At 48.6% G+C, this 13,327-nt stretch overlaps 3 protein-coding genes across 10 annotated transcripts in view; 1 reads left to right on the top strand and 2 right to left on the bottom strand.

The window, feature by feature from the left end:
- Nucleotides 1–1,132, bottom strand: part of NUP88 (nucleoporin 88) — a 29,789-nt gene extending 28,657 nt beyond the window's left edge. The window contains exons 1-2 of one of the 2 annotated variants that reach the window (XM_082370625.1): nt 1,027–1,132; nt 347–844 (exon numbers count right to left, since the gene is read on the bottom strand). In XM_082370625.1, coding sequence (XP_082226751.1) covers nt 347–796 — 450 coding nt within the window. In that variant the 5' untranslated portion in view covers nt 797–844; nt 1,027–1,132. The remainder of the gene's footprint in view (nt 1–346; nt 845–1,026) is intronic. The other variant, XM_082370626.1, reaches the window with a different exon arrangement.
- Nucleotides 1,127–8,148, top strand: RPAIN (RPA interacting protein). 7 transcript variants are annotated; one of them, XM_082370830.1, is made up of 7 exons: nt 1,127–1,327; nt 2,918–3,088; nt 4,108–4,168; nt 6,168–6,279; nt 6,512–6,584; nt 7,533–7,673; nt 8,002–8,148. In XM_082370830.1, exons 1-7 carry the CDS (start codon nt 1,247–1,249, stop codon nt 8,029–8,031), a joined length of 669 nt encoding a protein of 222 aa, XP_082226956.1. In that variant the 5' UTR covers nt 1,127–1,246; the 3' UTR covers nt 8,032–8,148. The 7 variants fall into 7 exon arrangements, 6 of the variants coding, with proteins under 6 accessions (XP_082226956.1, XP_082226957.1, XP_082226954.1 ...); XM_082370831.1 differs by lacking the exon at nt 6,512–6,584 and adding an exon at nt 6,429–6,492; XR_014238172.1 differs by lacking the exons at nt 6,512–6,584; nt 8,002–8,148 and adding an exon at nt 6,429–6,492 and having other exon boundaries at nt 6,168–6,333; nt 7,533–7,567.
- A 67-nt stretch (nt 8,149–8,215) lies between these two features.
- Nucleotides 8,216–13,294, bottom strand: C1QBP (complement C1q binding protein). The gene is made up of 6 exons (XM_082370787.1): nt 12,957–13,294; nt 12,193–12,343; nt 10,414–10,507; nt 9,146–9,241; nt 8,732–8,854; nt 8,216–8,596 (listed from the first exon to the last, which is right to left on the bottom strand). The coding sequence occupies exons 1-6, from the start codon at nt 13,177–13,179 to the stop codon at nt 8,447–8,449; spliced, it is 837 nt and encodes a 278-aa protein (XP_082226913.1). The 5' UTR covers nt 13,180–13,294; the 3' UTR covers nt 8,216–8,446.
- Between the last annotated feature and the right edge of the window lie 33 nt (nt 13,295–13,327).

Here is a 13,327-nt window from a genome sequence, read left to right as displayed (position 1 = left end):
TTTTACTGTTACTCCATGGTCTCTCCCTTCCTCCCAGACCCCGCGAATTTAAGCATCTGGAGCGCAGGCGTTCCCTGTAACAGTATCCCGCGCAATGTCAGAGTCAACGAACGTATGTGGAAGGAGTGAAATATGCGTAGAGAGGGTTCAAAAGGTTCTGCGGCCACGCTACAGCGAATGAAAATAAGACTTTTCCACTCGCAGCTGGACGCCCCCCAAAAGGACGTCTGCTCACCCTCGCATAGCACCCCGCCCAGCAGACGAAAACCAGCCAGGATGGGAAGGGGAGGCAAACGCTACTTCAGATCCCAGCTGAGGGTCATTTTCCAGATTAGCCTGGCCGTACCTGGTACTGGGAGAGGGGGGACTCCTCACCGGCGCCGCTGGGGTCCAGAAGGCGCACGACTAAGAAGCAGCTGCCTTCTCCGTCCCATAAGAAGAGCTCTCCGCCGAGGCCCAAGACCAGGTTTCTCGTCAGCAACTGCGGCGGCGAAGGCAATGATGAAGAAGCCGGCTTCTCGGCTGCGGCTAGGCTCTGGTTTTTCCGTCCTTCCTGGAGCCGCAAGAACACGGCATGGTCAGGGAGCCAGGCCTGCCACAGCTCACAGTCCCCCGCCGCTCCTTCGGCGACCGCCATCTTGGCCCAACAGCTCTCGTCGGCCCAGTTGCTCAGCCCGCCGCTGAGGGCAGCCAATTCGCTTCCAGCCGTCCACTGCTTCGGCCAGTCATCGAGCAGGGAGCCCGGAAGCACGAGCAGGGCTAGGGGCGGGGCGGGGCGAAGGTGAGGCCAGCCCATCAGGTAGCGTCATCGCCAAAACAAAGCCAATCACCAGTCAAGCCTATTCTGAAGCCAAAGGGGGCGGGACGAGAAGGTCAACATGCCAGTGCCTGCTTAGAGAAAGCTTTGGGGTTGCGGGAAGTCTAGTAGCTGGGGGGCAAAGCGCCTGAGACCTGTGTATCTGATTGCTTATTGGACACCTCCACCTGGATAAACCTAAACATCTAAAACCTTCCCTCAAGACTTACCTCTCTCAATCCAGGTTGAGCAGAGCTCACAAATGTCACTTCCTTAGTCTCCCATTCTGGGGTTGCCCAAGCCTGTCTCCGAGTGGGGCCGGCCGGAAGGACAACGCTTCCCAGAATTCCCTACGATCTGGTGCGACCGGCACGCAGGAACTACAACTCCTAGGATTCTGCACGCGCCCCGGGGGCGGGGCCTTCTGGCGGCGACCCCCGCGAAAAGGAGATGGCAGAGGGATCAGGGTCTCGGCGTCGCTCGCTGTATAAACTGGTGGGCTCGCCGCCTTGGAAAGAGACTTTCAGGCAGGTGAGTGTGGGGTTTGGAAAGCCTTGGCCGGGCTGTCGTCACTCCCCTAGTCCGTCCCGGCAACCGCTCTCCTCCGTGCTTTTCCTTCAGCCCAGCCGGGTGAAGCAGGTGTCCGTGGAGGTGGACCTGGAACCCGGGCCTCTCGCCTGTAGGTCCGGGCCTCGGCCACCGCCCGGCCACCTCCTGGAGTTTCTGTTCCTCTGGGTGTGGCGTTAGCCCGGGCCGGCCCGGTCCCAGGAAGCCTTCCTTTTGGACTCGGGTTTGCTTTCAGTGTGAAGTGTGATCGCGACTGCACCTCTGCACTTCTACATCTCTACGGTGGCACCACCATCACCCGCTGATGTCGGGTCGGTGGACACCAGAGAGGCACCTTGTACACTCACCGCAAGCGAGAGAGACGTTATGTCTATTCCACAGAGGAATAGAATAATTAGACATTATTTCTTTTTTTTTTTCTTTTAATTTTAAATTAAACTTTTTATTAAAATAATTGTCAATTCACTGACAGTTTTAAGAAGTAATACAGAGACATCTGTGTACTCTTTACCCAGTTTCCCCCATTGGTAATGTCTTGCAAAACTGTAGTACAATATCACAACCAGGGTATTGATACTGACACAATATACAGACCATTTCCATCACCACAAAGATCCCTCATATTTTAATTTTTATAGCCACACCCATTTCCTTTCCATCCCCTTAATCTCTGGGACCCACTCATTTGTTCTTCATTTCTATGATTTTGTGTTTTTAAGAATGTTATATAAATGGGCTCATATAGTTAGACATTATTTCTAATTCCGGAAATTATTTCTCTTCCTATTCCAAACTGTTTCTTCTGAGCCTGTGTAACTAAGTCTTAGCAGAGTTGTAGACGACGGTCAGTTCTGACCTATCCTGAGCTCAGTCTGGTTCCTGTAAGTACTATGGCCTGTCTTTCCAGGAATCTCTGAAGTAGTGGATATATCCCAGGAAAATAATCTGATGCTAGAAATGACTGTCGACAGCAGGATTTCTCAGTCCTGGTTCTTGACATTTTGAAGACGATAGTTCTTTGTTGTGGGGTGCTGTTCCGGGATTGTAGAATGTTTAGCAGCCTTCCTAGCCTCTACCTACTAGATGTCAATAACCCTACAGCTAGAGCTGTGACAACCAAAAATGTCTCCAGTCATTGCCACATGTCCCCTAGGGGACAAGATTGCCCGAAGTTGAGAAACATCGTACAGGATGGCGGCTACGAGAATCATATCTAGAGTAGCAAGAATTAGGAAGCAACCTAAGTGTCCTGTTAGCACAGTGGATGCAGCGCTATTATCACCCAACCATTAAGGAAGCTGGCATCAAAGATGGACTATGAAGTATGTCGATCTGGAAATAACGTGACCCAAGCATTGTAATTTCACCCATCTACATGTGGATAGGGCTGGAGAGGAAGGTGCCAAAATAACAATAGTTGGGATTAGAGTTGAAATTTTGTGTCTATAAAATTCCTTTAATGTTTTAACAACTAATCTAAGAGGTGTTTTTTGTTTGTTTGTTTTTGACGGAATTGCCTTTACTCTCCCCTCACCTCTTTCTCCTTCTTCCAAGGGATGCCTGGAGAGAATGAGAAAGAGCCGGGACAGGCTCCTGAACAAATATCGGCAGGCTGGAGGCAATATGTCAGGAGGACCTCAGAACACCTTTCTAGTGCAGGAGGTGATGGAAGAAGAGTGGAACGCTTTGCAGTCGGTGGAGAGCTGGCCAGAGGCCTTGGCTCAGGTCAGGCTGGGATATGTGTTTTTAGCACGAAGGATGCCAGTGTCCTCTCTCTGCCTATTTCCCCAAGTCCTCTAAACCCATCCACCCTCCAGCCCCCAATCAGGATTCTAACGGCCTCTCACCCAGGTTCTTCTACCTTTATCGTTAGACTCTTCTAGATTAATTAATGGTTCATAAATACCAGGCTGTCGACCTGCTGCATCATTGCATCGTAATCACTTATGAAACTAAAAAGAAAGAAATTTCACTCATTGGCTCCACCCCTGGAACTTTTGATTCAGTAGGCCTGAGCTAGGAATCTCTCTTTTTAAAAAGGTCTCCAGGAACTTTCTGGTTCTAATCTCAGCCAGGGTTAGGAACTGGGTGTGGATAGGAGACCATTTACCCTGCATCAGGAAGAGCACTGGATTGGAAGTCAGTACTGGAATTCTGATCCTGGTTTTGCTATTGACTCTTAACTCTGCCTCGTTGAGCTTTAGTTTTCCCATTTGTAAGATGAAGAAGATAATGTTGTCGGTATTGTGAGGACAGTATAAGAAACATGTGGGAAGCTGCTTTGAAAACATCAAGGCTCTCTGTAATAAAGAGGCATTATTTGGTGCCTTCTATGTGTCCTACATTGTGCCAAATGTTTGAGTTACATAATCACAATTAGTGCGCACAGTAACCCTCTCAGGTGGGTTTTATTCCCACTTTACAGAGGCCCGAAATGAGGTTGACAGAGGTTAGGAACTTTCTAATGGTCACAGAGCTTTAGCAGAGCCATATACTTAGCTGCTACCCTATACTGTCTCCCCCAAATGTGGTACCATTATTTTGTCACTGGCTGGTTTAATCATCTGTTGATGCTTTCTCAGCATGGCCACGTTACCGCATTGTCGGCACATTCTACAGAAGGACTGGGTTGATTTCCTCAGTTAAATCTGTGTTCTTCAAGCTAGGCTCCAAGTGTGAATCATTGCGGGTCTTGTCAGCTGATCGTAACTTCAAACCTCTGCTGACCCTACTTTCTCTTGCAGTTGGAGGAGCCGCTGGACCTGGCCGTGCTGGAGGAAATCCAACAGGAGCTGATTGATCAAGGTGAAGTCTAAGAATAGTTCTTCCTGCCTATATCTCTAGCTGCTCTAATGCTGATGTTTTTTTTCTGAACAGAATGTTTTTAACTCATTATTTCCATCTTCAGTCGAGTGTCCAGAAGTCTCTGTTTTTACTCTAAGGTCTTGGCTGTCTGACTTCCCAATAATAATAGTCTTCATTGTTTCCAGGCCTTGTGCTCAGACCTCTCCTTCCATGCTATGGTTCTGTCCTTATGATACTCCTACCAGGTAGCGTGAGACAGAAGAGAGTGGTGTCTTACACAGGTTGCACAGCTGGTGGTGGAGTTGGGAAGTAAAATCAGTTTTGTGAATCCAGTTCCCGTGTCTATCCTATCCGGCAGTACCTCTCTGTTAATAGATTAGTAGTAATCCTGTCACCTTACAGGATAGTGCATGATCAGATCTCTCGCGCTACCTAATCTAAGTACCTTCTCTTGTATCTGTTCTTTACTGACTCCCCAGGGTCTTGTGAGCATCCCCTTCCTGCGGAATCATAGCGCCACAGGGTGCATAATTTAGCACCTTATATAATTAAGTCATTTATTTCACATAGCCCTATCTTGATTAGGCTTAGCTTTTGTCATCTGTTAAGTAGAGATAACAGACTGACTCTGTAAAACTACAAAACTATTTGTAGGCTTAAATAATATGTGTAGACCTAGAGCAGTGCCTGGCATATAGAAAGCTTTCAACACACAATAGCTATTATCTTGAGGATGCAAGAGCATGAACTCTTGGCCTAGACTGCTAAGATTCACTTCTCAGCTTTACCACTTTAACTTGTGTGGCACTGGGCAAAGCACTTAATCTCCCTGTGCCCGTTTCCTCATCTTTAAAATAAGGAAGTAGTAGTGAAGAAGTTAATATATATAAAGAACTTAAAACAGCATTTGACACATAGTGCTATGCAAACGTTAGTTATTATGATTGGCGTGTTGACTCCAGTTAGACTGTATATTCCTTGATTTTAATTCTTTTTTCTTTTTCATTGATTTTCTCTTTACCCTCACCTGCAAAACCTATCTTAGTGGTGAGACATAGGACTCACTAAATATTTCTCTTGGGGTATATTTAATTAAAAAATCTGTAGTGATAAGAATTTGCTGTGTTCTGCCATACTCAGTCATAAGGAACCCTCTAGAGTAGAGGTTGGCAAACTTTCTGTGAGGGGCCAGATAGTAAATATTTAGGCTATTGCAGCTACTTAGTTCTGCTGTTGTAGTGTGAAAACAGCTATAGCCCATACATAAACCAAATGAGTGTGGCTGTTCCATTACAACTTTACTTAAAAAATGGAAGGTGGGGGACTTCCCTGGCGGTCCAGTGGTTAAGACGCCACGCTTCCACTGCACGGGCACGGGTTCGATCCCTGGTCGGGGAACTAAGATCCTGCAGGCCCTGTGACATGGCCAAAAATTTTTAAAAAATTAAAAATGGGAGGTGGGCTGGAATGGCCTGTGGGCTGTGGTTTGCTGACCCCCGCTCCGAAGTCTAGATGGTGAGCTCATCGAGAGCGGGGACCAGCCTTTTTCATCTCTGCACCCCAGGCCTACTAAGTACTAGGGCTTGTTGCGTGTTTGCTACACGCGTTCTGAACAACACAGAGCCTGAGTCTGTGCACACTGGCGAGCGGCTCACCTTAGACTCAGCCAGGTGGGCCTGGCGTCCGAAGCCGGCAGCGTCCGCGTTCTCCCGCTGCCCCTGGGACCCTGGCACTCTTCATCTCTGCTCCTGTGGCCTCTGGAGATGGGTGTGCAAGTTGTCTGTCTCTCAGCCTCATCACTTCACAAGGAGAGACAGACAGGAGGGGAAAGATCCAACAAGATGAAGCCTGAGCAGTAAATATCTAGCGATTGGTAGTGTGATTTTGCCCGCATTTTTCTCTCGTGTGGATGACGCCTTTGAAAGGGAAGCTTAGCGCTCAGGACAGGGCGACCCAGGTGACGTGCGGTGAAACACGCCAGCTGTCCTTTGCCTTGCAGAACAGTCCATCATCAGTGAGTACGAGAGGAGCTTGCAGTTTGATGAAGAGTGTCTCAGCGTCATGCTGGCTGAGTGGGAAGCAAACTCCCTCATCTGTCCTGTGTGTACAAAGTAAGAGTTTTCACAACCTTTTCGGCGTTATTTGTTCCCACCCCACACTCCAAGGTGAGTGGAATTTCCCCCCAAGCCTATTATCTGGGAAGGTTGGGGGATCCAGGTCTGCTGGCCGTAATGCTCTGGGATCCCAATTCTGCTTCCAGGTACAATCTGAGAATAGCAAGCGGTGTGGTCATGTGTCAGTGTGGCCTGTACATCCCATCTCATGTGAGTGTTCCTCACACAGATCGTGTCACCTCTGCACACATCTCCTCCCAACTTCATGTTCAGTTCACACTGGTAGCTTGCAGTCATCCATGGTGAGAATACAGACAGCGTATTTGTGAGGTACTTATTTATGTACCGCTGCTTAAGAGCTTTATAGAAAGCCCAGTTTAGAACTGGAAACACTTGTATCTGATTGCCATAAAAATTTTCCATATATGAAGACCCAGCTGTATTCAGAATTTTAAGTGTCAGTGGTCTTAAAATATAGGAGCCCTCTTATCTGACATGATGTGGCTAAGTTTGCCAGTTCATTGAAGTGGTAAATTATACAAATGAAACATTTTATAGGAAGTTTTAAACATATACACTTATTTGCCAGTCCTTGAGCGAGGCTCTGCTGATTGGAGAGCTGAGGGGTTTTTTGGTTTTGTTTTTTATAAACTGCTCTTAAAGCGCATAGTCTAGCATTTCCTGTTTTGTTTCTGTAAAGTGCATCAAGAAGCTGAGTGTACTTCAGGATTTTTCCTCCCCATCTTTTACCTAATTCAACACTTTTTTTATGGACTCATCTTTTTGACTGTTTCTTCAATATTCCACTTATCACAAAAACACAACTTTGTTTCATTCTCTTATTTCATTGGTTTACCTAGTAGATAATTAAATCAGTCAGTTACAATAGCAAGTTCAATTAGCACAAACAGACGTAGGACCAAGCAGCACTGGCTCTGGTAAGGGTACACTTGGCTGGCAGAGGCAGAAACACAGGGAGGCTGGGAAGCCTCCCAGCTCTGGACGTTCCCGGTGGGTGAGCAGCAGTGTTTACGGCAGGAGTGGAGAGCGCTGGTCCATCTGGAGAGGCGGCGAGATGGACGTTATTTAAGAGAGCCTCTCAGCACGATCATGAGCGCTTTTAAAGGTCCGAGGAATCAAGCCATCACAGCGAGCCATAGTTACAGGATGGTATGAGGAATCGGGATTTTCAGCCTGTTGACTATGAGACGACTAAGGTTAGCTTGCAGTTTAACTTTTCTCTTTTTCAGTCTCCAGAGATGACAGAGCAGAAGTTTCGCGCCTGTTTAGAAGACAGCGTGAACGAGCACGGCGCACATTGTCCCCACACGCCGGCATTTTCGGTCACTGAAGGAACGGAGGAAAAGTCCAGTCTTCTCATGAGCTGTCCGGTAAGCCTCCCACAGGACCCAGCGGTAAAAGCGGGTCAGTGAACGGGTCAGTGGTTGGTTTTATTCCCACCCTGGTAGAAATAGCTGACAAAGAGCTAAATGTTTAAAAATGCAGTTTATTCTCTGAGGAACTTTACTTGCATAGAGAAGTGAAGTCACTCCAGTGAAAAAGGCCAATCATTCCCTGAAAGGGGAAGGGACAGAGGCAGCCCAGGTCGTGGAAGGAGCAGCACACATGTCACTACTGGTTACAACTTTTAACCATATACTGAGATCACTTTTGTGACTGGAATAGAATTTAAGCTAACTTTTTTCTGTTTCAATTCAGGCTTGTGACACTTGGGCTGTGATCCTCTAGAGCCAACCCTGATGCACACGATCTACTGGGTTGGAAACAAGTTCTGTCTTGAGAAGGGGCCTTGTAAATACAGATCTTTCGTTTATAACTTATTTTGTATTAAAACGTTTCAAAGTCTTCTTCTCTGCTCTTTGTGTTTCGTAATGCAGATTGAAAGGGAAGGAGTAGAAATAGAAAAGACAAATCACCTTGGAGATTTTATTGTCCATCATTATGTTATACAAAAATCTAGAAATAACAGGTTTGTAGAGAAGAAATGGTAAATAAGAGGCAACAGAAATAAGTTAATATTGAATTATTTTCCATGATATTGGGATGAAAACCATTTCAAAGCATGTGGGGCTGGCTTCAGAGTAGGTGTTGTTCAGTGGCCAAAGCCTGCCGTAAAATTAAGGTGTTTGGCACCTTGTCTTCTCTATTGGCTTTTGACAAAACCTTTGAGGTCTTCGAGAAAAGTAATGTACTCCTGGTGCTCCAAGGCTGTGCTGAGCTCTACCAGCTCATCAGCGAAAGTGTTGTCCACCCCTCGGTCCGCAAGGAAATCCATTAGGTGGTCGTATAAGCCCTATAAGGAGAAACATTAGTTAAAAAAAAGAGAAAAAGGCACCCGAGACACTTATTAAGGTGCTTCTTCGTGTGGCCTTGGACTAGACCCTCCCCTGCAAGGCCCCAGAGCAGCACCACCCTATCGAGCACTCACCCAGTCCAGGGAGTCTGTGCTGAGCGTGTAATTTGTGTCCTTCCAGTCGGAATTGCCGGTGGACTGAAAGCTCACTTCCTTGATGGAGAAAATGTCACTCTGGTCCTCCTCTTCTTGTCCGATCTGACAAGAGACAATATTTGGGGAGAACTGAAAGGTTTCCCAGGACAAGCCAGCCTCATGCAAAGAAAAGGGACTATTTAGAGCTTGAAACTCAGATTTTAACCTTGCTCCCTCACCCGCCCCCCAATCTTCCCAGTTTTGCTGGTCTGAGCTAGAAAATGTCAGCATCAGCTAAATGGGAGCAGGAGGGTCCCGGAGGCCCTCCTTGTCCCCAGGGCTGCCGGCACTCCACTCTGCGTACCCCGGAGGCCCTCCTTGTCCCCAGGGCTGCCGGTGCTCCACTCTACGTACCTCATCTTCTGGATAGTGGCAGTCCAGCACGAGGGCCTTGTTGCTACCATCCTTTACAACTTCAACCACAAAATTGGGAGTGGACGTCAGTTCAGGCTGGGGAGACAAGAACGAGTCAGTAAATGTCTCTGTTGGCAGGGGTCTGGACCGAAGGTCTCAGTTCAGGCGGTCTGATGGCCACTGCTATGCTACGGTGTTCCCAAATAAGGAGCCTAGGATCTTTTAACACAGAGTATTAAAGCCACGTACCAGCTTGTTCAGACAGACTGGGCTGAACCCATCCTGTGGATCCTTTCTAGAGTTGTAGACTATGTTTTGGATGGCAGAGTATCGTATATTTAGTACAGCATTTCACTTCTATTAGCCACGCTACTTGTTTAAAGAACATACAAGGTTACATATTAGAACCTAATACATACTAGGTTCTAACCTAATTCTACAAGGTTAGAATTAGGAAATCTGAACTCTAGCCCCAGCGAGAGTGCCAATTAACTTAATCTCCTTGGGCCTTTTTCTACATCCATACACTGCAAAGCTGGCCTAAAGCGCCAAAATCCCTTTCCAGCTGTTTCGGGATCTTCCTTTATTACAGCCCAGGACCAGAGGCTGGTGCCTCTGGCTAAAGCAGAGCAACCCCGCCTTTGAGGGTGAGCCAGCCAGGGTGTGTGCCGGGGTGGGGCGGTCCTAGTGCTGGGCCAGCGCTCCAGGGAGCTGAGCTGGGTCGTGAGACAATACCATGCCAACCCAGCCAGAAAGCCTGCAGACCCTGTGGCCCTCACGCTGGCTGGTTTCTAGGCTGGGCACACTGCTTCCTAAAATGTTTGAAGACTGAGCACCATCCAGGTCCAACCAAGAAGGGCAGCACCTTAAGGAGAGACCCTGCCAAAGTCTCTGATGCCCCTACCTGGTGTTTGCTACCAGCCTGGGACGTGTTAGAGCATTCCTCACTTGGAAACGCGCCAAATGATAATTTACCTCCTGATCATGGGAAGGGTTAAGACAGTTTCAATTCCTTTCTGTTAAGTGAACACAGGGCAAATTATAAAGCCTAAGCCTAAAGGTAACAATTTACTTTGCCCCTGGGAAAGAAAAGGGGCAACACAGTTCTGGTGCTCTACAAGAAAAGGCCCAGGGATGGTTGTCCTTTGCCTTCTCTCCTAGTGTTAAGAGAATTTAAACAAAACAAAAACCAATGCTCCTTCGCCAAGCCTCCAGGATTGCCTGTAAGAACTAGGAGGTTCAGGCTGGTTACAGTGTTACAAACTTACCTCCTGTTCTTCAACCTTCTGCCCTTCAGAGGGTTCCTCCTCCCCATCATATGCGGGTGGAATGCTATTGTTAATGTTGAAAGTGACAGTGACCCTAGAAAGGCAAGAGAAAACACAACAGAGGATGTCCTCTTAACTGAGGAGTAAATACTGAGGCTTGCTACAGTTAAAAACGCTGCTGAAACAGTGCACCTCTGATGTGCAGAACTTCCAAAAGGCGGGTGCCTGCATCCCACCCACAGATAGATTCAGCAGGTCCGAAGTGGGCCTACTACGTGTTGGCTGCTGGAAGCCAATTAGGCACTTGTTCCTCAGCCAAATACAGTCATGTGTGAGCTCCTGTCACCAGGCCAGCATCCAGGGCTCACTGCCAACCTGTGTCCACTGGCTACCTCCTGGCCACAGCCAACTGACACTGCCACCCTCGTCTTTCCAGGGCACCTTCCAGTGGTGAGCAGCTGAGAAGCTGGGGGCAGGGGGCAGAAGCCTCCTTTAAAAGCTTTTCTCCATTAGAAGAAAATCTGCCCGAGAGGAAGGGAAGAAGGAGCAGTGGAGGCTGTGGCATCAGCTGAGGGTGGAGAGCAGCCCCGGCCCCGTGAAGGGGGGGCCTCACAACGAGCAACGCTTGCTGGGGAGCTCCCTGGTGGTCCGGTGGTTAGGACTCAGCGCTGTCACTGCCGTGGCCTGGGTTCACTCCCTGGATGGGGAACTAGGATCCTGCAAGACACAGGGCACCGCCAAAAAAATAAAAGAACATGCTGCAGGACAAGCGCATTCCTCAGAGCAGTTGTGGGAAATTTTATCCTCACAAAGCAGGCCACAAACACCAACTAATGACAATTTTAAGTTGCAAGAACCTTCACCTGACATACCATGTTCCAAGATTTGAATCTAAAATTGAGAGATCTGGAACGAGCACTGTGGGGTTGCAGACAACAGTACACTGTAACCACTCCCCTCTGGAGCTGTGCTCACTGGCTGCCTTGCCGGTGCGAGGTTTGAGGTTCAGCCACAAAATCTGTCTACTCTGCAGCAGTGCGGACCAAGCTGACGGCTGGGCACAGAAATGCAGTTATGTTCATTAGAACATTACTTATAATGGCCCCAAACCGCCTATGACTTACCCCAGGAAAGTGGTTTAGGTCACGTTACAGAATACATGATTGACCTATGAGGGGAAAAACACTACACCACCAAAACAAAACAAAAAAACCGGAACCCTACTTCACAGCATATACAAAAATTCACTCAAAGTAGATCACAAACAGCTTAAGCAGGTCAAAGTCTTCCCATCTTTCTCATGGTGACCCTTACTATACAGCAACCCCACCCTCATCTTGCTTTCTCAACTATAAACAGAGTAGGGGCTTTGTTTTCCTCAGCCAAAGCCTGTAGTATAGTAAGTCAGCATTGCAAATCTGAGATTCTGTCAGTGCTGTCAGAATTTCTGAATTTGCGTGCCTAGATTTAGGCAAGGCATAGCTTCCCTCACCAGCAAGGGTTTAGTGACTGACACCTCTACTGGTCCAGCAGGCTCCCAGCAACGTGGCTTCGGTGCTACTTGCTTATCATCTCCTTATTAACTACCACAGCACATAAGTATGCAGTGAATGTACGACCTGGAGCTTATGAAGTTATCCAAATGAATCCTACGATCTCTCGGAAACCACGTGTCTGTTAAGTACCTGCCTTAACTAAAGGCTGTTGTGGATGAGTCAGGGCAGGTCCTGCAGGGTCATGGATTTGGTTCCCTGGAGTTCATAGGCCCCCGGTACTTACTTTTCTCCAGCAACTTTCCGCAATAATTTGGCTTCTGTCCCATTCACTTCCAGCTCCCAACCTCCAGACATCTTGGGGAGAGACTTATACTTCTGAATCTTCTTTTCCTCCTTAATCTCATCTTTGAGGAATTCAACAAAAGCTTTGTCCCCTACAATGGAAATAAGTTACAGAAAGAGCCAATCAGTCTAAAACGGAAAATGACCCAGGTTACTACAACCAGAGACCTGGATTTGGGCTGTTTCTAATACTTCTGCTATTAACGGTGGCTCTGGGAACTTAATGCAACTCACATCCATTAAGTCTCAGTTTCCTCATCTGTAAAAATGCCGTAAGCTATCAGTGGGAAGCTGAGCTCGGATTCTGGAAAAGTGATTCCCAACAATGAACTCCTTACCACGTTTCAAAATAAAGCAAGAAAAATTCGCAATTACCCTCTTTCACTTGCCAACAGACAACACCACGCTACTCCCAACCGCGACCTTGGGCTTTCGCAAAGTTCCATTTTCGAGAGACTGAGAATAGAGTCGGCCTCCAGGGCTTTACAGCATCTCTCCCCGCAAGGTGAAACAGAGGTGGGGGAAGACGGGAAATGCGATCACGCGTAGGTTTAACCCGCTGGTCGCCGATCAGTGGGAGAATGTTCTGGACTTCGGGGGAGGTTCTGGGCTGTCCACGCGTGGTCTACACTTCCTCGTCCTGGACTCCCCGCACCACCCAGGCCCTGGCCCCTCACGCCCCCGGCCCACGTGCACGAGTCTTACCTTCGGTGTGCAGTCCGCCGCAGCCGCAGCCGCAGCCGCAGGGCCCCCAAGGCCGCAGGAGACCGGGCAACTGCACCGACCCCGCGCGCACGCTCAGCAGCCCGAAGGGCCGGGCGCACGGCCTGGACGCGGGCTGCAGCAGCGGCAGGGAGGGCGCGGCGGCGCGGATGCCAGCGACAGCGGTGCCCAGGACGCGGGGCACGCAGCGCAGCAGCGGCAGCATTTTTGCAGCGGAGGCGGCGGCGGACACGTGCAGATACGAAACACAACTCTCGGCAAGAGCGACGACTCTTTGCCACTGCGCCCCCTAGATCTAGGGCCGCCGCCGGAAGTCCCACCCCCTCCCGGGAAGTGCTTCCGCGCCGCCGCTT

Source organism: Balaenoptera borealis (assembly GCF_965194805.1).
Source record: "Balaenoptera borealis genome assembly, chromosome: 20".
Taxonomy (NCBI): domain Eukaryota; kingdom Metazoa; phylum Chordata; class Mammalia; order Artiodactyla; family Balaenopteridae; genus Balaenoptera; species Balaenoptera borealis.
The sequence above is the reverse complement of the archived record's forward strand: the minus strand, read 5'-3'. Positions and strand labels throughout refer to the sequence as shown.